Source organism: Rhinatrema bivittatum, chromosome 16, assembly GCF_901001135.1.
Source record: "Rhinatrema bivittatum chromosome 16, aRhiBiv1.1, whole genome shotgun sequence".
Taxonomy (NCBI): domain Eukaryota; kingdom Metazoa; phylum Chordata; class Amphibia; order Gymnophiona; family Rhinatrematidae; genus Rhinatrema; species Rhinatrema bivittatum.
Window position 1 is genome coordinate 70,237,867 of NC_042630.1, and position 19,872 is coordinate 70,257,738.

General features: G+C 50.2%; 1 protein-coding gene across 3 annotated transcripts in view; it reads right to left on the bottom strand.

Moving 5' to 3' along the window:
- Window positions 1-19,872, bottom strand: part of PLD2 (phospholipase D2) — a 444,278-nt gene that overhangs the window by 193,577 nt on the left and 230,829 nt on the right. For all 3 annotated transcript variants that reach the window (XM_029581771.1, XM_029581768.1, XM_029581769.1), the window contains exons 10-12: window positions 7,680-7,829; window positions 6,153-6,236; window positions 5,373-5,451 (exon numbers count right to left, since the gene is read on the bottom strand). In XM_029581771.1, coding sequence (XP_029437631.1) covers window positions 5,373-5,451; window positions 6,153-6,236; window positions 7,680-7,829 — 313 coding nt within the window. The remainder of the gene's footprint in view (window positions 1-5,372; window positions 5,452-6,152; window positions 6,237-7,679; window positions 7,830-19,872) is intronic.

The following is a 19,872-nucleotide window of genomic DNA, read 5'->3' on the forward strand; positions in this document are numbered from 1 at the left end:
GAAGGAAACCCTGTAAGGCAAGGCGAACGGCCCTTGTCTCCAACTGGTTGATGGACCACTGACTTTGCTCGTGTGTCCAAATTCCTTGAATGGAGCTCGACTGGCATACCGCCCCCCAACCCGTGAGGCTGGCATCCGTAGTGACTACTAACCAATCCGGTGTCTCCAAGGATACTCCCTGGGCCAGATTGTGAGGATCCAACCACCAAAGGAGACTGAGTCGAGCTGCCGGTGGAATTGGAAGAACCGCACTGTACTGTTGAGATGTCGGCTTCCAACGGGATAGCAGAGCCTTCTGTAGAGGCCGAAGATGCGCAAAGGCCCATGGAACTAGATCGATCGTGGAGGCCATAGTCCCCAGTACTTGTAGATAATCCCAGGCTGTTGGAACTTGAAGAGTCAAGAAACAAGAGACCTGTTCTCTCAATGTCTGCGCTCGCTCTGGACGTAAGAACACTTTCCCCTCTTTCGTGTTGAAGTGAGCGCCCAGAAAATCCAACGAATGAGATGGAGTAAGACGGCTTTTGTCGTAGTTGATTATCCAGCCCAGGGACTGAAGCAGTGACACTACTCTTTCTACTGCAAGGATCCCCTGTCTTCGGGACTTTGCCCGAATAAGCCAGTCGTCGAGATATGGGTGAACCAGAATTCCTTCCCGACGAAGGGCCGCTGCGACTACAACCATAATTTTTGTAAAAACTCGAGGAGCTGTGGCTAGACCAAAAGGTAGCGCCTTGAATTGGAAATGCTGCCCCAGGATTTTGAAGCGGAGATAGCGTTGAAAGTCCGGATGGATCGGAATATGGAGGTACGCCTCCGTTAAATCCAGAGAAGCAAGAAATTCTCCTCGATGGACCGCTGCTAACACCGACCTGAGCGTTTCCATGCGGAAACGAGGTACCCTGAGTGCCCTGTTGACGGTCTTGAGGTCTAGAATGGGTCGGAAAGATCCCTCCTTTTTGGGAACCACAAAATAAATGGAGTAATGACCTCGACCCAGCTCGGTGACGGACACTGGTCTTATCGCTCCTAAAGCCCGCAGACGCTGAAGAGTCTGACGGATGGCTTGCTGCTTGTGGAGAGAACCGCAAGGCGAGAAGAGAAATCTGTCTCTGGGGGCGTAGACAAAATCCAACGCGTAACCTTGACTTAGGATGTCCAGAACCCACTGGTCCGACGTGATGTGAGCCCACTCCCTGTAAAAGAGGGAGAGCCGGCCCCCCACCCGCGGGGTCAGCTCATGGGCTAATTTGGCATCATTGCAATTGTTTAGGGGCTGAGCGAGAGGCTGTAGCCTCTTTGCCCGTTCGTCGACCTCGAAAGGACCGATTCCAGCCTTGAGAGCGATAAGAAGGAGTCCTTGAAGCTGGTTGTTGTCTGTTTGTTCGAGCGCGACGCTGATTCCGAGATCGGTTTCTGGAAAAACTAAAAGATCTAGCTGAACGAGGTCTGTCCTCTGGAAGCTTATGCACCGCATTCTCATTCAGGGACTTGATTATCTGGTCCAAATCCTCTCCAAAAAGGAACTTTCCCTTAAAAGGCAAAGAACCCAGACGTGTCTTGGAGGAGGAATCCGCCGACCAGTTGCGGAGCCAGAGAAGACGGCGGGCCGAAACTGCTGCAACCATTGACCGAGAGAGAACTCTAAGAAGGTCATAAAGTGCATCCGCACCATAGGCTATCACAGACTCTAACCTATCTGCCTGTTGAGCTTCAGAAGTAGGGAGATCCTGCGAGGTGAGTAGTTGTTGAATCCAACGTAAGCCAGCCCTCTGCGCAAGAGCAGTGCAGATAGCCGCACGCACTCTGAGAGCCGAGACCTCAAAAATTCTCTTCAGAAAAACCTCCAACTTCCTATCCTGTAGATCCCTCAGGGCTGTTCCGCCCGTTACAGGGATGGTGGTGCTTTTAGTGACCGCAGAGACCGCAGAATCCACTGCCGGTACTTTTAGGAGGTCCAGAAAATCCCCCGGAAGAGGATATAATTTTTCCATAGCTCTGCTGACCCTGAGGGAGGCCTCTGGAGTATCCCATTCCCTAGAAATCAGTTGTAAAAAACTGGGGTGTGTAGGGAAAGCTTTTGCCATAGGTCGAAGCCCCGCAAGGAGGGGGTCTCCCTTCTTAATTTTAGGGTCTGAAGGTGTTGGATCCGGGGGAGGGTCAATGTCCATTTCCTGGAGAATATGCGGAATAAGACCCTCCAATTCCTCTAGTTGGAAGATGCGAAGTACCCGTGGATCATCACCTTCAACCTGTACTGAAAGAGTAGGATCATCTCCCAATTGGTCCTGAATCACATCTCCCTGTGGAATAACAGGAGAGATCCGTGGTGGACCCGCGGGAGGCTTGGGAGGTATCGGAGTAGAATCTATGAGGTGGTCCCCGCCCTGTGCCGAAGGTCCCCCTGATGAGGGATCCAAACGTGGAATCTTGACAGGGGGAGGACCCCAGGGCGCACCCAAGGGCTGACCGCAGCTCTGTAAGAAAGCACGATGCATTAAAACAACAAATTCCGGAGAAAAACCTGGCAGTCCTGGAGCCAGTCCCCCCAGGGGTTCCACTAACGAAGATTGATTACCTGAGCTTACCGTGGGTGTCAAAACGGCTGCTTGTCGAGAAACTGGGTCCCCCCGTTCCTCACAATCAGAAGCGCCCGTTTCCTCTTCAGAGAATAAAATGGCCGCCGTTCCCGCGCTCAGCGGGAACGGGGCTTGCCGCTGACAAGAAGTGCCGTCTTCAACTTGGAGTCCTGTGCCTTCCCCCGATGGTGTGCCAACTTTTTCAGAAGGTTTGCAGCTAGAGCACAGCCCCTCGGCAGAGAGGCGGCTCACTAAACGCCCGCAGGAAGCACAAGACGACGACCGAGACATGAGGGAGGAGTCACTTCCTTTGGGGAGGCAGGAACCAGACAGCGCGGCAGAGACCTGTAAAAGGTACTAGGGATTAGCGAAAAAACGCTAAATCACCCTCCCTCCTCCTACCGACCAAAGCACTGCCGGGGAAAGGACCTCCCAGAAGGCGGCAGCCCCGCGGAATGGCGCGTCGCGGAGCTGCAGGTAGGAAACACGACGGACCCGGGAGGGAGGTGGCGAAAACTGACAGGAAAATTTCATTAAAAACGCCGCCCTCCAGTGCCACCAGAAGGGGCAAGAGGTGGAAACCACTGTTTCTGAAATAAAAATTTAAACACTTACCCCAAATAAGAGAGAAGAATAAAAAAGGTAAAGTGAACAGAAACAGTAAGTCAAACAAAGTCCTGTCAAGTACCAGACAAGAGTCTGAAATAAAGTCTATAACTACTTAAATTTTTTTTTTTTTTTTTATATTCTTAATCTCTCAAAAGAAACAGGAAAAAGGCCTAAAACCTAAAGAACCTGTGCTGGGGACTGTACAGTCCCCTGCTCACACCTGCTGGAGTCAGAAGATACTGAGGATTGAGGCACAGGGGGACACGTCATATAGAACCCCCTCTAATTTTTGCTTCTGACTCCACCTGCTGGACTGGGAGCATAACCCACAGTCTGGACTGATCCTTGTACGTACAGGGAATTAGCTATTCCCTAGCATCCCGTAACCCGCGCCCCGACTATCGCTATCTTTCCCTGCTGTTTTGTCGCGCGTTTAACCTGCTAACTTACCGCCTACCCTTACCCCTGCGGTAGAGGCAGGGGTAAGGGTAGGCGGCAAGCTTTCCCCCAGCCCCCGCTCACCTGCCCCGGCCGCGATCATGGGTGCCGGTCTCCGGGGCAGCCCCAGTCCTCTCCCCTCCTCCCGAAGCAAAAAAAAAAAGCGAAAAAAACGTTCTAAATTGCACTGCAAAAAGTAAGTCGCTTCGCCGCTTCGTACTGCCAGCCCCTTCTTCCCTCCTCCCGGAGCAAGGCTGCTTTTCGCACCCTGCTTCGGGAGGAGGGAAGAAGAGACACTGACAGTGTGAAGCGGCGAAGCAACTTACTTTTTGCAGCCCCCATCAGACCTCTCCTGCCTCCCGCTGCGCGACTTACTTTTTTTGCAGCCCTCCGGCCATCAGCAGGAACGGATCGTGGCTCCCCTGCCTCCCGGCGAAGATGGACGCCTGCACGGGGGAAAGCGGCCCCTGTGCGTGCAATTGGCCGCTCAAGACGTGACGTCACATGCCGTGACGCCAAACGTTGTGACGTCACGTCTTGAGCGGCCAATTGCACGCACAGGGGCCGCTTTCCCCCGTGCAGGCGTCCATCTTCCCCCGGGAGGCAGGGGAGCCACGATCCGTTCCTGCTGATGGCCGGAGGGCTGCAAAAAAAGTAAGTCGCGCAGCGGGAGGCAGGAGAGGTCCGATGGGGGCTGCAAAAAGTAAGTTGCTTCGCCGCTTCACACTGTCAGTGTCTCTTCTTCCCTCCTCCCGAAGCAGGGCGCGAAAAGCAGCCTTGCTCCGGGAGGAGGGAAGAAGAGACACTGACAGTGTGAAGCGGCGAAGCGACTTACTTTTTGCAGGCGTCCATCTTCGTGAGCAGCTGGAGGCAGGAGAGGTCGTCTGATGTCCGGAGGGGGGTGCAAAAAGTAAGTCGCTTCGCCGCTTCGTACTGCCAGTCCCTTCTCCCCTCCTCCCGGAGCAAGGCTGCTTTTCGCGCCCTGCTTCGGGAGGAGGGGAGGGGGGACTGGCAGTCCCGACTTCCTGGTATCTGTCATTTCAAATGACATTTGAAATGACAGATACCAGCGTGGCGTGAAGCGTTAGGCCCGTGCACCCAGGATACTGTATAGGCGCTCTATCCATTAAAATGGGTTGCGCGGGCCTAACGCTTCACGGACCCTTCTTAGACGCGGTTTACATTTGCATGAAATTATAGTTCAGGATCGAGCGGTAGGTGAGCTGCACTGTGCGTGCGGCAACCGCGGGTGCGCCGGGCACTAACGCAGCTCTTCCTACCACTCGGTACTGGATAGACCTATCAGCTGGCAGGGAGATCAGGACTTTGCCACAGATTCAGGGGTTCAGTGTTTATGTTCTGTCCTGTGCTAATCTGCTGTGCATTACAGTGCATGTTCGCCCCACGGATCAGGGGTAAAATAACCCTGGAATTATAGGAACTGCATCACCCTGTGTGCGAGTCTGCGCCTTCTGCCACAATGGGCATATCTTTATCTGCATTTTTGTGGAGGCATCCTGGGATTAAGTCAGACAAAGGGAGGCAACACCACTCATAATTTTGCATTTTTAAACCTACACGAGTTGCGTTTTGGTCAAAAAAAAAAAAGTACCTCACCCATGCATCCTTGGGCGAGTTACTTTTCCTTTGAAAATTGGTGCAAAACCCACAGATAAAAGTATCCACAGAGTTTGCATCAAAATTGGCCCCTACATGTCCTGGTATTTTTCCTCAGATGTTACTTACAGCCTTTCTCTTCAGTAGGATGTCCAGTCTCCAGTCATCGCTCTTTGCTGGGCGAATCATATGAACCTCTGGACTCAGCCTGGTTTAGCAGGGAAATAAAAAAGGAAAAACACAAGTTTATGGCACATTAAACAAGTATGAAAGGTCTGGGGAAAGTTAACTGAAAGTTAAAGAGTAAGTGGAGGTTACACAGCTACACGAGAAGGCAGCTTTAGAGCAGAGATTTCCAAACCTCCAGTCAGGTTTTCAGGATATTGACAATGAATACGCGTGAGATAAAACGTGCGTGCTATGGAGGCAGTGCATGCAAATTTATTTCATGCATATTCATGGTGGATATCCTGAAAAACCAACTGGCTGGTGGTCCTCCAGGACAGGTTTGGGAACCACGGTTTTAGAGAACACCAGAGGTTCCTCAATTCCAACCTCCATTGGAATTCCTGACAGCTGGAAATCCCCAGAGAGCCACTTGGCATCAAGATCTGTGCGCCTTGGGCCAATTCTGCAGCCCAGTGAAAGATTTTAGTGATGGGGTGGGGGGTGGTCATCAGAGACGGGCTGAGCCAGTCCTGGGTTTAACCCCAGTGCTTCTGCGAGTCTTCTGGTCCTAGGGGTCCCTGAGCAGCAGCTCCAAGGGGGTAAAACCAGGACTGGCTCAATGTATGCCTGATGCCTTGGACTCAGCTTGGTTGAAGGATCAGAGGAGGTTTGGGCAAATTCTACTTAACTGTAAAGATTCATACAGGGAAGCAGCAAACTGAAACCTGAGACAACACTAACCACCAGTCTGTGATAAAAATCTCTTCTTTCGCTTGGACCAGGGCTTCAGCCACTGCGGCAAAATATCCAGAGCCATTCACAAACCTAAGGGGGAGAAAGAGAGCTCCTTACACTTAAGAGGATAGGTATAGTATAGGCAGCAACAGTGCACATACATACATACACTTAGGAAACAGCCACAGACACACATTGCCCCACACAGACCAAAGACAGCATAGGCAGTGCACACACACTTTCCCATCACAAACTAGCAAAGAGAGCAAGACTGAAGTGCACTGTGCATGACTTTGAGTACTTCACTCAGTGCTATATTAGCAGAGGGTACTGCAAACAGGAGTGAGTTGTGTTGGCAGAGATATGTGGGTAGGAGGTCTCAGTCCTGGAATGCAGGCCCCCCCCCCCCTCCCCCCGGGCTGCAGAGCAAAAGTGAGGTATACTGGCAGAGCTGTGTGCACTCGCCATGTGCACATTTAGGGCTCAGCACTGGAGTAGTGGGTTGGCGGGATGTGCATGGCAGGAGTGAGGTACATTGGCAGAGCTGTGTGTTAATGTGTGTGCATGCACCATGTGCACATTTAGGGCTCAGCACTGGAGTAGTGGGTTGGCGGGATGTGCATGGCAGGAGTGAGGTACATTGGCAGAGCTGTGTGTTAATGTGTGTGCATGCACCATGTGCACATTTAGGGCTCAGCACTGGAGTAGTGGGTTGGCGGGATGTGCATGGCAGGAGTGAGGTACATTGGCAGAGCTGTGTGTTAATGTGTGTGCATGCACCATGTGCACATTTAGGGCTCAGCACTAGAGTAGTGGGTTGGCGGGATGTGCATGGCAGGAGTGAGGTACATTGGCAGAGCTGTGTGTTAATGTGTGTGCATGCACCATGTGCACATTTAGGGCTCAGCACTGGAGTAGTGGGTTGGCGGGATGTGCATGGCAGGAGTGAGGTACATTGGCAGAGCTGTGTGTTAATGTGTGTGCATGCACCATGTGCACATTTAGGGCTCAGCACTGGAGTAGTGGGTTGGCGGGATGTGCATGGCAGGACTGAGGTACATTGGCAGAGCTGTGTGTTAATGTGTGTGCATGCACCATGTGCACATTTAGGGCTCAGCACTGGAATAGTGGGTTGGCGGGATGTGCATGGCAGGAGTGAGGTACATTGGCAGAGCTGTGTGTTAATGTGTGTGCATGCACCATGTGCACATTTAGGGCTCAGCACTGGAGTAGTGGGTTGGCGGGATGTGCATGGCAGGAGTGAGGTACATTGGCAGAGCTGTGTGTTAATGTGTATGCATGCACCATGTGCACATTTAGGGCTCAGCACTGGAATAGTGGGTTGGCGGGATGTGCATGGCAGGAGTGAGGTACATTGGCAGAGCTGTGTGCACGTGCCATATGCACATACAGGGCTCTATTGGAATAGTCGATTGAGGGGATATGCAAGGAAGGAGTGAGATACATTGGCAGAGCTGTGGATGAGCACAGTCCCTCAATACCTGCAAGCATTCAGGACTGCAAGGGTCTCACCATTTTGCAAGGGTTTCCTCTCTTATAGGAGCAAAGGACTCGTTGCGATGCATCTTCATGAAGTCACTGCCCTCTTTGTATGCCAGGTCACTAATCTGCTGACCACACCAGCGAGCCTGACGGTAACTGCTGAACTTCAGGACCAGCGTCCTGGAATTGAAGGGAGCATAGGACAAGAAAATCTTTAGAGACCCTGCCCCATTCCTCCTTACTGCACGCAGTCTGCTTCACAAATCTATGGACCTAGCTATATGCAACCCCAGAGCAGAAGAGCAACAGGAGCTGAGATAACAGAACTTCAAAAAATCAAAATTGTTTAGTAAAAAGGAAGTTCTAGAACATGGGGATGGGATAAAACCCTGGAGATTGATATTCAGAGTGCAGGCAAATGAGTAAAGTTATGCACGTAACTTTTCTTACATATTCAGTGGGACAGACACGTGCAAGTCTGCTGCTGAATATACCCAGATAAAGTTGCATGCAGAACTTTACTCAGATAACTTTAGGACTGCTATTTTTCCAACCAGACTTATATGCGTAACTTTAGCAGAAGAGTGCTCAGAGTAGGCACTCGCTGGCCTCTGAATGCCTCCTTTTATCCAGATAAATGTGTGTGCCCAAAATGTATGCTGTCAATGGGTTGGGGGGGGGGGGAGATATTCAAATCTTGGTTTTTATGTGGGAAACTCCAAAGATTACCCACACAAAGCTTTTGAATATCAACCTCCTGGAAGGACAGACTCTGGAAATATTTCCTCATGGTGAGAGTAGTGGCTGCATGAAACCACCTCCCATAGCAGAAGCAAGGGCAAAAACAGAAGACCTGTGACAGGGAAGCCTTAATGGTCGGAGAGCAAGCAGTAAAGCTTGAAATGGGCATATCAGATACTCAACAGTGGAGGCACGAGAAGTAAAACCTGGGACAGGGCATAGAGGCTCCTCAGCACTGGATCCTCTATGCAATACAAATGGGAAGACTCTTACGGCTGTTTGCTGGTGCCATTGCGGCGGTAGGCGTGCGTCTGAATGGCTCGCACTCAAAAGGGCTATGTGCACAAAGAGTAAGTGCTGCAGAAGGAAGCGCCGCAAGGTGTGTGCCAAACTAAGCATGCGAGCAGTTAAAAACTTGCAGGAGGTGTGCATGCTGTATAGAATTACCATCCCTGAGACCCAGACAAAATATATTCTGTGCAATAAAAAAGGTAAAAACAATTTTCAAGTACATTTGAAACAAAAAGTCTGTGAGGGAGTCGATTGGGTTTTTATGTGATTATAATGGGAAACAAGGAAAAAGCAGAAAAATTAAATGAATTCTTTGCTTCTGACTTTACTGAGGAGGATGTTAGGGTCATACCCTTTTTTACTCAACACACAATTAAACTCTGGAATTTGTTGCCAGAGGATGTGGTTAGTGCAGTTAGTATAGTTGTGTTTAAAAAAGGATTGGATAAGTTCTTGGAAGAAAAGTCCATTACCTGCCATTAAGTTCACTTAGAGAATAGCCACTGCCATTATTTATTTATTTATTTATTTATTTAAAGTTTTTGTATACCGACATTCGTTGGGAGATACATCACATCGGTTTCCATGGAACAAAAACATTAGCAACGGTAACATGGAATAGACTTAGTTTTTGGGTACTTGCCAGGTTCTTATGGCCTGGATTGGCCACTGTTGGAAACAGGATGCTGGGCTTGATGGACCCTTGGTCTGACCCTGTATGGCATGTTCTTATGTTCTTATGTTCACTGTAGAGTGAGGGATAAAACCCGGGACGGGCAAACATTAGTGGGGAGTTCCTAATTCCCTAAGAAAAATAGGAAAATTGGTTCTTACCTGCTAACTTTCATTCCTGAAGTACCATAGATCAGTCCAGACAAGTGGGGTTTTGCATCCCTACCAGCAGATGGAGGGAAAGAACTAAAACTTTGAGGCAATGCTACATAACCGAGAGTGCCATCTGCAGTCCCTCAGAATTCACCTGTACCCAAACCAACTAGAGAGTAACAACAACACAACAACTCCCTAAATGAGGGTGAACACCAAACCCAAGGGTTGGAGTCCCCCAAACAGAAAAACCAGAAATCAACCCAAAGGGCTAACCACAATCTGGCTAACTTCTTTAGGTTCTATATACATACATCCTGACAGTTCTTCCCAGCAAGCATGCCAAAACACAGACTTGCCGTAATGGTCTTGAGAAAATTAAGAGGCTGGGTCTCTGGACTGATCTGTGGTACTTCAAGAATGAAAATTAGCAGATAAGAACCAATTTTTCTTTCCTGTTCGTATCCCAGATTAGTCCAGACAAGTGGGATGTACCAAAGCACCCCTACACTGGGCGGGCCCGTGAACGACCTCTTCTCAACAGCTTTCGCCAAAGGTCGGCTCTCCTGGATCCTGAACATCTAAACAGTAATGGAGAGATAAAGTGTGAAGAGAAGACAACATCACCTCTCTACAAATCTCCTGCGGCGACACTGACTCTCAGCCCATGATGCTGTCTGCACTCTAGTAGAGTGTGCACACAACCCCTCTGGAATTCTTCTCCTCTTACAAAGGTAGGCCGAATCAATAGCTTCCTTCAGCCAACGCACTATTGTGCCCTTGGAGGCCTTGCATCCTTTTCTGGCACCTCTAAACAATACAAAGAAATGATCCGACCACCAAAAGCTGTTGGTGACCCTTAGATAACACAACAGTACCCAATGCACATCCAAGAAATGGAGCTCTTTTGCCTCCGGTGACTCAGCAGATCAATTCGGAAAGGCAGGAGCTCCACCGTATAATTCAGGTGAAACGAAGATACCACCTTAGGTAGGAACGAGGGTTCCATGTGCAAAGACACCCCCTCATCCAAAATCTTCAGAAACGGTTCCCTACAGGACAAAGTCTGCAGCTCTGAGATCTTTCTGGACGAACAAATTTCCACCTTCTGAATAAACAAATTGCCACCAAAAATACCATCTTCAGCATGAGATCCTTTAACGACGCCATCCTCAATGGCTCAAACAGAGGCCCACAAAATACCCGCAAGACCAAGCTTAAATTCCACTCCGGACACATTCTGCACATCAGCAGCCACAAATGCTTGACCCCCCTTCAAAAATCTCACAACATCTGAATGAGAGGCCAACGACCTTTTTCCTGGAGTCTACCCCAAGGCTGCCACCTGAACCTGCAAGGAATTGTAAACTAAGGCCTTGGAAATCACGGGCTCAGAGTATCCTTTTTCTTGCAAACACCTGCTCTCAAAAGCCAAGCCTCGAGACAAAAGTGATCCGCCCAATCGAGAAAATATGGCTTTGCCTTAACAGCCCCTGCAAATGATCCAATCTCAGGGACCCATGTTTGTGAGCTGAAATAGATCTGTGAATCACGGACAACATAGTCATTCCAGCGCCACCAGTACCACCTGACCCAGATGCCTCTCGATGCACCTTAACACTCAATATTAATGGCCACGGAGGGAACATGAACAGCAGGATCCCTGTCAACCATGGAAGAACCAGAGCGTCAATGCCAAGGCAGCCTTGGCATTGCTCCTTGATGCCATCAAATCCAGATGGAGACTGCCCCAACAAGACTGGATAAGGCCAAAGGTCTCCTTTGACAGCTCCCATTATCCCAGGTCCAACTGTTGCCTGCTGAGATACTCCGCTTGCACATTGTCCATTCCCGCAACATGTGAAGCGGCTATCTCCTGCAAATGTCACTCCACCCAGGCAAAAAGGTCCTGGTCTTCTTGGGCAATAGCACAACTCTTCGTTTCCCCTTCCCGATTGATATAAGCCACCGTTGTTTCATTGTCTGAAAGCACTCTGACCATTTGACCTCGAACTTGAGAGAAGGGCGACCAAAATGATAAAGGGAATGGAACAGCTCCCCTATGAGGAAAGACTAAAGAGGTTAGGACTTTTCAGCTTGGAGAAGAGACGGCTGAGGGGGGAATATGATAGAGGTGTTTAAAATCATGAGAGGTCTAGAACGGGTAGATGTGAATCGGTTTTTTACTCTTTCGGATAATAGAAAGACTAGGGGACACTCCATGAAGTTAGCATGTGGCACATTTAAAACTAATCGGAGAAAGTTCTTTTTCACTCAACGCACAATTAAACTCTGGAATTTGTTGCCAGAAGATGTGGTTAGTGCAGTTAGTATAGCTGTGTTTAAAAAAGGATTGGATAAGTTCTTGGAGAAGAAGTCCATTACCTGCTATTAATTAAGTTGACTTAGATAATAACCACTGCTATTACTAGCAACGGTAACATGGAATAGACTTAGTTTTTGGGCACTTGCCAGGTTCTTATGGCCTGGATTGGCCACTGTTGGAAACAGGATGCTGGGCTTGATGGACACTTGGTTTGATCCAGTATGGCATTTTCTTATGTTCTTATCAATTCCACCAACGCCCTGCACACCTCTCTCACTCTCAAAAGACTGATAGACCAGGATACATCTACTGGCGACCATCAGTTCTTGCCAGACCCCCCGCCCCCCCTCCTCAACTCTTGAGGTTGGCATCTGTGGTCCCTAAAACCCAGTCCAGAACTTCCAGGCCCATCCCTTTCTCCAAATTGGACCGACACAGCCATGATGTGAGACTGGACCTGGAAGTACCTTGCAGTAGTAAAGGCCAATGAAACTCCTCTGACAATGGATTCTAACGTGACAGCAATGCCCCCTGTAGAGGGCGCATGTGGGCAAAGGTCCATGGCACCAAATTCAACATAGATGCCATTGAACCCAGGACCTAAAGATAATCCCAAGCCCTGAACAGTGGCATCCACAAAATCCATACCACCTGGGATTGTAACTTCTGAATCCTCTCCGAGATGAGAAACACTCTGCTGAGCTGAGAAGCGAAGTTTGCACCCAAGTATTCCAGCATCTGGATAGAGCTCAGATGACTCTTCGCCAAATTCACCAGCCAGCTCAAGGACCGCAACATATCCATCACAGTGCGCACAGACTGCCAGCATAACTCCTCTTATTTCCCTCAGAAAAGCTAGTTGACCAGATATGTATGAACTAGGATCACCTCCCTCCAGAGAACCGCTGTCACCACCACCATCACCTTTGTGAATGTGCAAGGTACAGTCACCAAACCGAGTGGAAGGGCCTGAAACTGGTAATGTTGCCCCAGAACCATAAACAAAGAAACTTTTGATGTTCTTTCTGAATGGGTATGTGCAACTAGGCTTCTGTCAAGTCCAGCGAGGACAAAAAAACTCCACTCAACGAACTGCCACTATCACCGTCTGCAACATTTCCATATGGAAAACGGGGAACTCACAGTGTCACATTCAACTTTGCAGATCGAGGATGGGATTTTATTTTTATTTTTATTTATTGGGTCTTATATACCATCACTCGGATCCCATCACAACGGTTCACAGCAATAAATACATTATAAACAATAAAAACAATCAAATAAAATACATATAAAACTTAAAAAATTGCAGCAAGTAACCATGTTTCATAATCCTAAAAATACATCAAAACTCCTGTTCACTTCATCTCCTTTCATCTGAAATAAGCCACTGTGTAACTCTAAAATACCTAAAACCTAAAACAATAAAATGGGAATGTTAATACATAAAACAGTAAAAAATAAAGGTTCCTTCCTTTTTTGGCACCACAAAGTAAATTGAGTATCTCCCGCGACCGCGCTCCCTGGCCGCCACCAGTACCATTATGCCAGCAACTAAAAGTAACACAACGTGTCCTGAATCGCTGCTTGCTTGCCTCAGGCACCGCAATGAGACACCACGAAACCTTCCGTGATGGGGAGAGAAAATTCAAAAGCGAGCCGTCCCTTATTACCTCTAGGACCCATTGGTCTGAGGTAATCCTGGTCCACTCTTCGTAAAACTTGATAGACAGCTTTCCATCATCATCTCGAGAGAGTGGACCAGCCTTGCTTTATTATGAAGCCTTACCACTGCCAGCCCCCTGGCCGGAGCTCTCTCTGGGAAGTCTATGGGCGTCTCAAAACTATTGCTGCCTACTGGACCCCAAAGACAGAGCAGAACCCTTATTGGGATGAAACCGCCGCTTCTCCTGAAACCTAGAGTGAGGCTGAAAAGATTTCCTGACTGTCTTCTTATCCTCCAGCAGCTTATTCCCTTTAGAGTCCCCCAAAACCTTCATCAATTGTTTCAGGTCCTCCCCCAACAACAATTTTCCTTTAAAGGGAAGATTTCAGAGCCGAGACTTGGACTGCATATCAGCTGACCAATTTCACAACCATAGCAGACTTCTCGCCATGACTGCTGCAACCATATTCCTGGCCAAAGTCCAGATCAAGTCAAAAACTGCATCTCTTCATCACATTTATTTATGTTCATTGTTGTATTCATTGCACCCCTGTTTTTATGTAAACCGACATGATGTGAATGCTTCATGAATGCCGGTATAAAAAAACCTTAAATAAATAAATAAATAAATAAATAAAAACACATTAGCCACATATGCGATCCCGGCCTCCACCTGAGCTGCCTGGCTATTAACACCAGCATCTGCTGAAGACAATCCTGAGACTTCTGAACCCAGCATAAATAGGCCCCCTGCATCAGACTTCCACAGATCGCCACTCGTAGGCTCAGCGCCGAGATTTAAAAAATTCTCTCCAGATGAATCTCTAACTTACGGTCCTGCGCATCCTTTAATGCTGCCAAACCCCCAATCCGAATGATCGTCTTCTTAGTGACCACCGAGACCGAAGCATCCACCTTCAGCAATACCTGCAGCTGCAGGATATCCTCAGTGAGAGGATACAACTTTGCTATAGCTCTAGCCACTTTGAGGCCCGCCTTTAAGAACATAAGTACATAAGAAATTGCCATGCTGGGTCAGACCACAGGTCCATCAAGCCCAGCTTCCTGTTTCCAACAGAGGCCAAACCAGGCTACAAGTACCTGGCAATTACCCAAACACTAAGAAGATTCCATGCTACTGATGCCAGTAATAGCAGAGGCCATTCCCTAAGTCAACTTGATTAAAAGCAGTTAATGGACTTCTCCTCCAAGAACTTATCCAAACCTTTTTTAAACCCAGCTACACTAACTGCACTAACCACAATCTCTGGCAACAAATTCCAGAGCTTAATTGTGCGTTGAGTGAAAAAAAAGTCTCCGATTAGTCTTAAATGTGCTACTTGCTAACTTCAAGGAATGTTCCCTAGTCCTATTATCCAAAAGTGTAAATAATTGATTCACATCTACTCGTACAAGACCTCTCAAGATTTTAACGACCTCTATAATATCCCCCCTCAGCCATCTCTTCTCCAAGCTGAACAGTCCTAACCTCTTTAGTCTTTCCTCATAGGGGAGCTGTTCCATCTCCTTTATCATTTTGGTCACCCTTCTCTGTACCTTCTCCAGTGCAACTATATCTTTTTTGAGATGAGATGACCAGAACTGTACACAGTACTCAAGGTGAGGTCTCACCATGGAGTGATACAGAGGCATTATGACATTTTCCGTTTTATAAACGATTCCCTTCCTAATAATTCCTAACATTCTGTTTGCTTTTTGACTGCTGCAGCACACTGAGCCGACGATTTCAATGTATTATCCACTATGATGCCTAGATCTTTTTCCTGGGTGGTAGCTCCTAATATGGAACCTAACATCGTGTGACTACAGCAAGGGTTATTGTTAGCTAAGTGTGTGGAAAAGGTAGTTCTGTTGCACTGGTGGTGGACCCTTGGCCTGAGGTGGGGTTGACGCTACCCGTACAGCAAGCCCCACGGGTCCCCACTGTCGGCAGGTGGAGCAGACTAGGAGACGGAGGCCAACTGGAGCTTCGCCAATACCAGCCCACATTCCCCGCAGGTTGAGCCCTTGTGTGCTGGGGCCGGCTGGTCTTAGGCGGGCCTCCGTAAGATGACTCCCAGTGAATGTTGTAGCAGGTAGCCAGGGACCAGCAGAGGTATCGGAGGGACCAAAGCAGGCCTGGACGAGGCAGGGATCCAGAGGCCCAGGCGCCAAGGATGGGCCAGAGACAAGAACAAGTGACGCCTGGGCAGCAGAAGGCCGGAGCCTGAAAAGGACAAGGCCAAGTCCAAGGAGATACCAGAGATGAAGTCGGGAACAGGCTGGAGTCAGGGCAGGTGGCAAAGCTAGTCGAGTACAGTGGAGCGAGAGCCAAGGACAGAAATCAGTCCTGAGCGAAGTCCAACAATGCAAGGGTCAAAGTCAGTAATCAGTCCTGAGCATAGTTCCAACGAAGCGAGGGTCAAAGCCAGTTATCAGTCCTGAGCGTGGTCCAAACGTAGCAGAGGTCAAAGCCAGCAGACAGTCCAAGCAAGGCTAGGGAGGAACCAGGAATGGACTCAAGAACTGGAACCAAGAACGAAGTCATGAACTAGGACGAGCAATGAGCACACAACAAACTTGGAGACCTGTTGCCAAGGCAAGGAATGAGTGGCGGGCCCTGCCTTAAGTAACAGGGCCCGATGATGTCATCATTCGGAACCGCGGGTGGGATTCCCACCGCGGCACCTTTAAAGGTGGAAGAAGCGCGTGCGCGTGCCTAGGAGGAAGCAGGCTGCTGGATGGCGGCGTCTCCCCGCAGCCCACGTGGGGAGACCCACCGGGAACTGGAGGAGTCCGTGGAAGAACAGGAAGAGCCAGAGGAGCCCGCAGAGGGACAGAGAGAGGCCGAGGAGGCAGCATGGGTGCGGGAGCGCAAGCGGCTAGTCACCGCCACCAAGGAGGACAGGCCGGGTCCGGGAGCAGGCACCGGAGGTGAGTAGGCCCAGTCGAGGGCCTGCTGCAATGGGGACAAGCAACAGTACCCCCCCTTTTACACCCCACTCTGGGAAGCCTGGGTTTGCCCAGATGGGCACGATGAAACCGGAGGAGGAGTCCCTTGTCAGAATATTATTTGCTGGCTCCCATGAGTTCTCTTAGGGGCCATAGCCCTCCCAGGATAAAAGGTACTCCAGACTTCTGCGGGCATCTAGTACGTCACAGACTCGATAGACCGTATCAGTCTCGGAAGCAATTTGGGTAGGTTCAGGGGACTTACGAGATGGCCAGGAGAGTACCAGCGCTTTAAGCAGGGAGACGTGGAATGCATTGTGTACATGCTGGCCCAATACGTCAGGTAACCGGAAATGGTCGAATAAATCAAGGTGCAAACCTCTGTGAAGGAAGCTTAAATCGGATGTATCGGGTACTTAGCCAAACCTTTTGGCCTGGCTGGAACTCTGGTGCTGGTCGATGCTGGGTGTCCGTGGATTTCTTAGCTCGTGCCACAGCCTGGTGCAGACGGAGGTTAGTCTGGGTCCAAAGTGCCTGGAGAGCGTCCACCATGGCCTGGGCTGCAGGTGAAGGTACCGAGAGAGGAATCAGTAGAGGGAACCGGGGTTGTCTGCCATACACGAGTGAAAATGGAGAAACTCCGGTAGCTGCTGCAATGTGGGAATTATGGGAGAATTCCACCCAGGGAAGTAATTCCGCCCAGTTGTCCTGTTGGTCATTGGAATAGGCGCGGAGGAAGCGCTTGAGTGAGCGGTTCGTCCGCTCAGCCTGGCCATTGGCCTGAAGATGGTACGCTGAAGTCAGGCTGATGGTGATCCCACATGTCTTGCATAGGGAGTGCCAATAGCGGGCGATGAACTGAGGGCCCCTATCAGAGGCAATATCCATGGGCAGACCATGCAGGTGAAAGACGTGTACGAAGAAGAGACATGTTAGCTCCGGGGCTGATGGTAAAGCAGGCAAAAGAACAAAATGGGCCATTTTGGAGAATCAGTCCACGATGTCCCAGATGACCATATTCCCCTTGGAAGCTGGAAGGTCCACCACAAAGTCTGTGGTCAAGTGGATCCATGGCTCTTTGGATGCAGGCAGTGGCTGGAGGAGTCCCCAAGGTTGACCTACTGGTGGCTTCTGTTGGGCATATGTTAGGCAAGAGTCCACGTAGGCACGAGTATCGGCAGATATGGTGAGCCACCAGTAATAATGCTGGAGGAGTGACAGAGTTCGGGCACGTTCCGGGTGACCAGCGAATTTAGAATTGTGCGCCCAGCACAAGACCTTCTCTCGGAGCCAGTGAGGTATCACGGTCTTTCCGGCTGGAACAGTGACGGCAAACAGACAGATGTGAGCAGGATCTATAACATAGCACGGCTCGTTTTGGGTGTCTTCAGGCTCAAAGGAGTGGGATAAGGCGTCCGTTTGGAGGTTCTTCTCCGCCGCATGATAGTGTAGCTCAAAGTTAAATCGGGAGAAGAATAATGCCCAGCGAGCCTGGCGAGCGTTGAGACACTGGGCATGTCGGAGATGCTCAAGATTTTTATGATAGGTAAATATCGTGAATTTGAACTGAGTGCCCTTCAACCAGGGGCGCCACTCTTCGAGGGCGAGCTTGATAGCGAGCAGTTCCCTGTCCCCTATGCTGTAATTCTGCTCAGCGGGGGAGAACTTGCAGGAGTAGAATGAGCAAGGATGGAGGACTCCTTGGGTCGAGTGCTGACTCAGAACTGCCCCGGCCCCTATGGCAGGGGTGGTTTGGATCCGGGTGGCACAGGCAAGGACCTGAAAGGAAGGCGTCCTTTAGGCTCTGGAAGGTAGCGATGGCTTCGGGAGACCAGTTCTTGGTATCGCTGCCTTTACGGGTCATGGCCATGAGGGATTCTGCCAACAGGGAGTAGTTTGCTATGAAGTGGCAATAGTAGTTAGTGAATCCTAAGAATCTTTGGAGTGCCCGGAGGCCCATAGGCCAGGGCCAGTCTTGGATGCCCTTTAACTTGCTGGGATACATCGTGAAGCTTCGTTGGCAGATGATATAGCCTAGGAAAGGCAAGCTTGATCTTTCAAAAAGACATTTATCAAGCTTGGCGAACAAGTGGTTCTCCCGTAGGTACTGGAGTACCATGCGGACATTGGCACGGTGAGTGGTCAGATCTTTTGAGAAGATGAGGATGTCGTCTAAGTACGCGACGACCTTAGTGTACAGAAGGTCGCGGAAGATTTCATTTATCATGCGTTGGAATACCGCAGGGGCATTACAGAGTCCAAATGGCATTACGAGATATTCGTAGTGTCCGTCTTTGGTATTGAATGCTGTTTTCCAGACGTCTTCAGGACTCACAGAGAAGGCTCTCCGAGGAGCGGATAGCCCTGAGTGCAGCAAGGCCCCTGAGGAGCGGGTACCTTAGTAACTCAGTCTGGAACAGTGAGGCGAATCGTCTCTGAGGAAAGGAATTGAGCAAGATTGAATCCTTGCTAACTCGTAGGTAGGAAAGTCCGGTAGGCTTATGTTGGATTCGTGGACCCTTGGGCCGATCGGAACCAGAGGGTGAGCCGCTGAGTGAGGTGACAGCGGTGGTCCCGACCAGGAGGCGGCAAGGACGGAGTTGTGGGTGGCCGGAGGAAGATCCTAGGAAGCCCTATGCGACCAAGGGCCTTGGCAAGGAAGGATGAAACTGTGGAGCTGGCACAGTGGTGAGAAGATCTTCGCCCTGGAAGCCGATCCTCCCCCGAGAGGAGCTCGTAGGAGTTCGGCCGCTGGGACTTAGGAGATTCACCCTGGAAGCCGGAGTCCCCCCAGGAGGAGCCCGTAGGGACCCGGCCGCTGGGACTTAGGAGGGCCCGCGGGGGCTGAGTCGGACGGAGTCCAAGGTCGTCGCTCACCAGTCCAGAGTCGCGTACCAGAGAATCGTCGCTTGCCAGTCCAGGATCAGAAGCCAATGGATCGCTGTAAGCCAAACCGGGGTCAGAGGCCAGAGAGTCGTCGTAAGCCAGTCCAGGGTCAGAAGCCAGAGGAATCACCGTAAGCCGCACCGGGGTCAGAAGCCAGAGAGTCGTCGTAAGCCAGTCCTGGGTCAGAAGCCAAGGAAACACCGTAAGCCAGTCCAGGATCAGGAACCACAGGAGACCGAGACGACACTGGAACGCAGCAACTGGAGACAGGAAAACCTGGGAACCTCGTTGCAAGGCAAAGTGCTTCTGGACTGCAGGGCTTAAATAGCCCTGCAGCGTCTGACGTCATCCCCAGGGAGGAACTGGCTTTTCCCGCTCTGGGCCCTTTAAGAACAGGGCAGGAACGCGCGCGCGTGCCTAGGGGGGCGGAGCCAGCCGCGGGGAACACCGGCAGAGCGAGGGAGGCTGAAGCGCGGTGCCTGAGAGCCCTGCAGGCCCGGGAGAGGTGACCACGTGCCGGGGACGCCGCGGCCGAG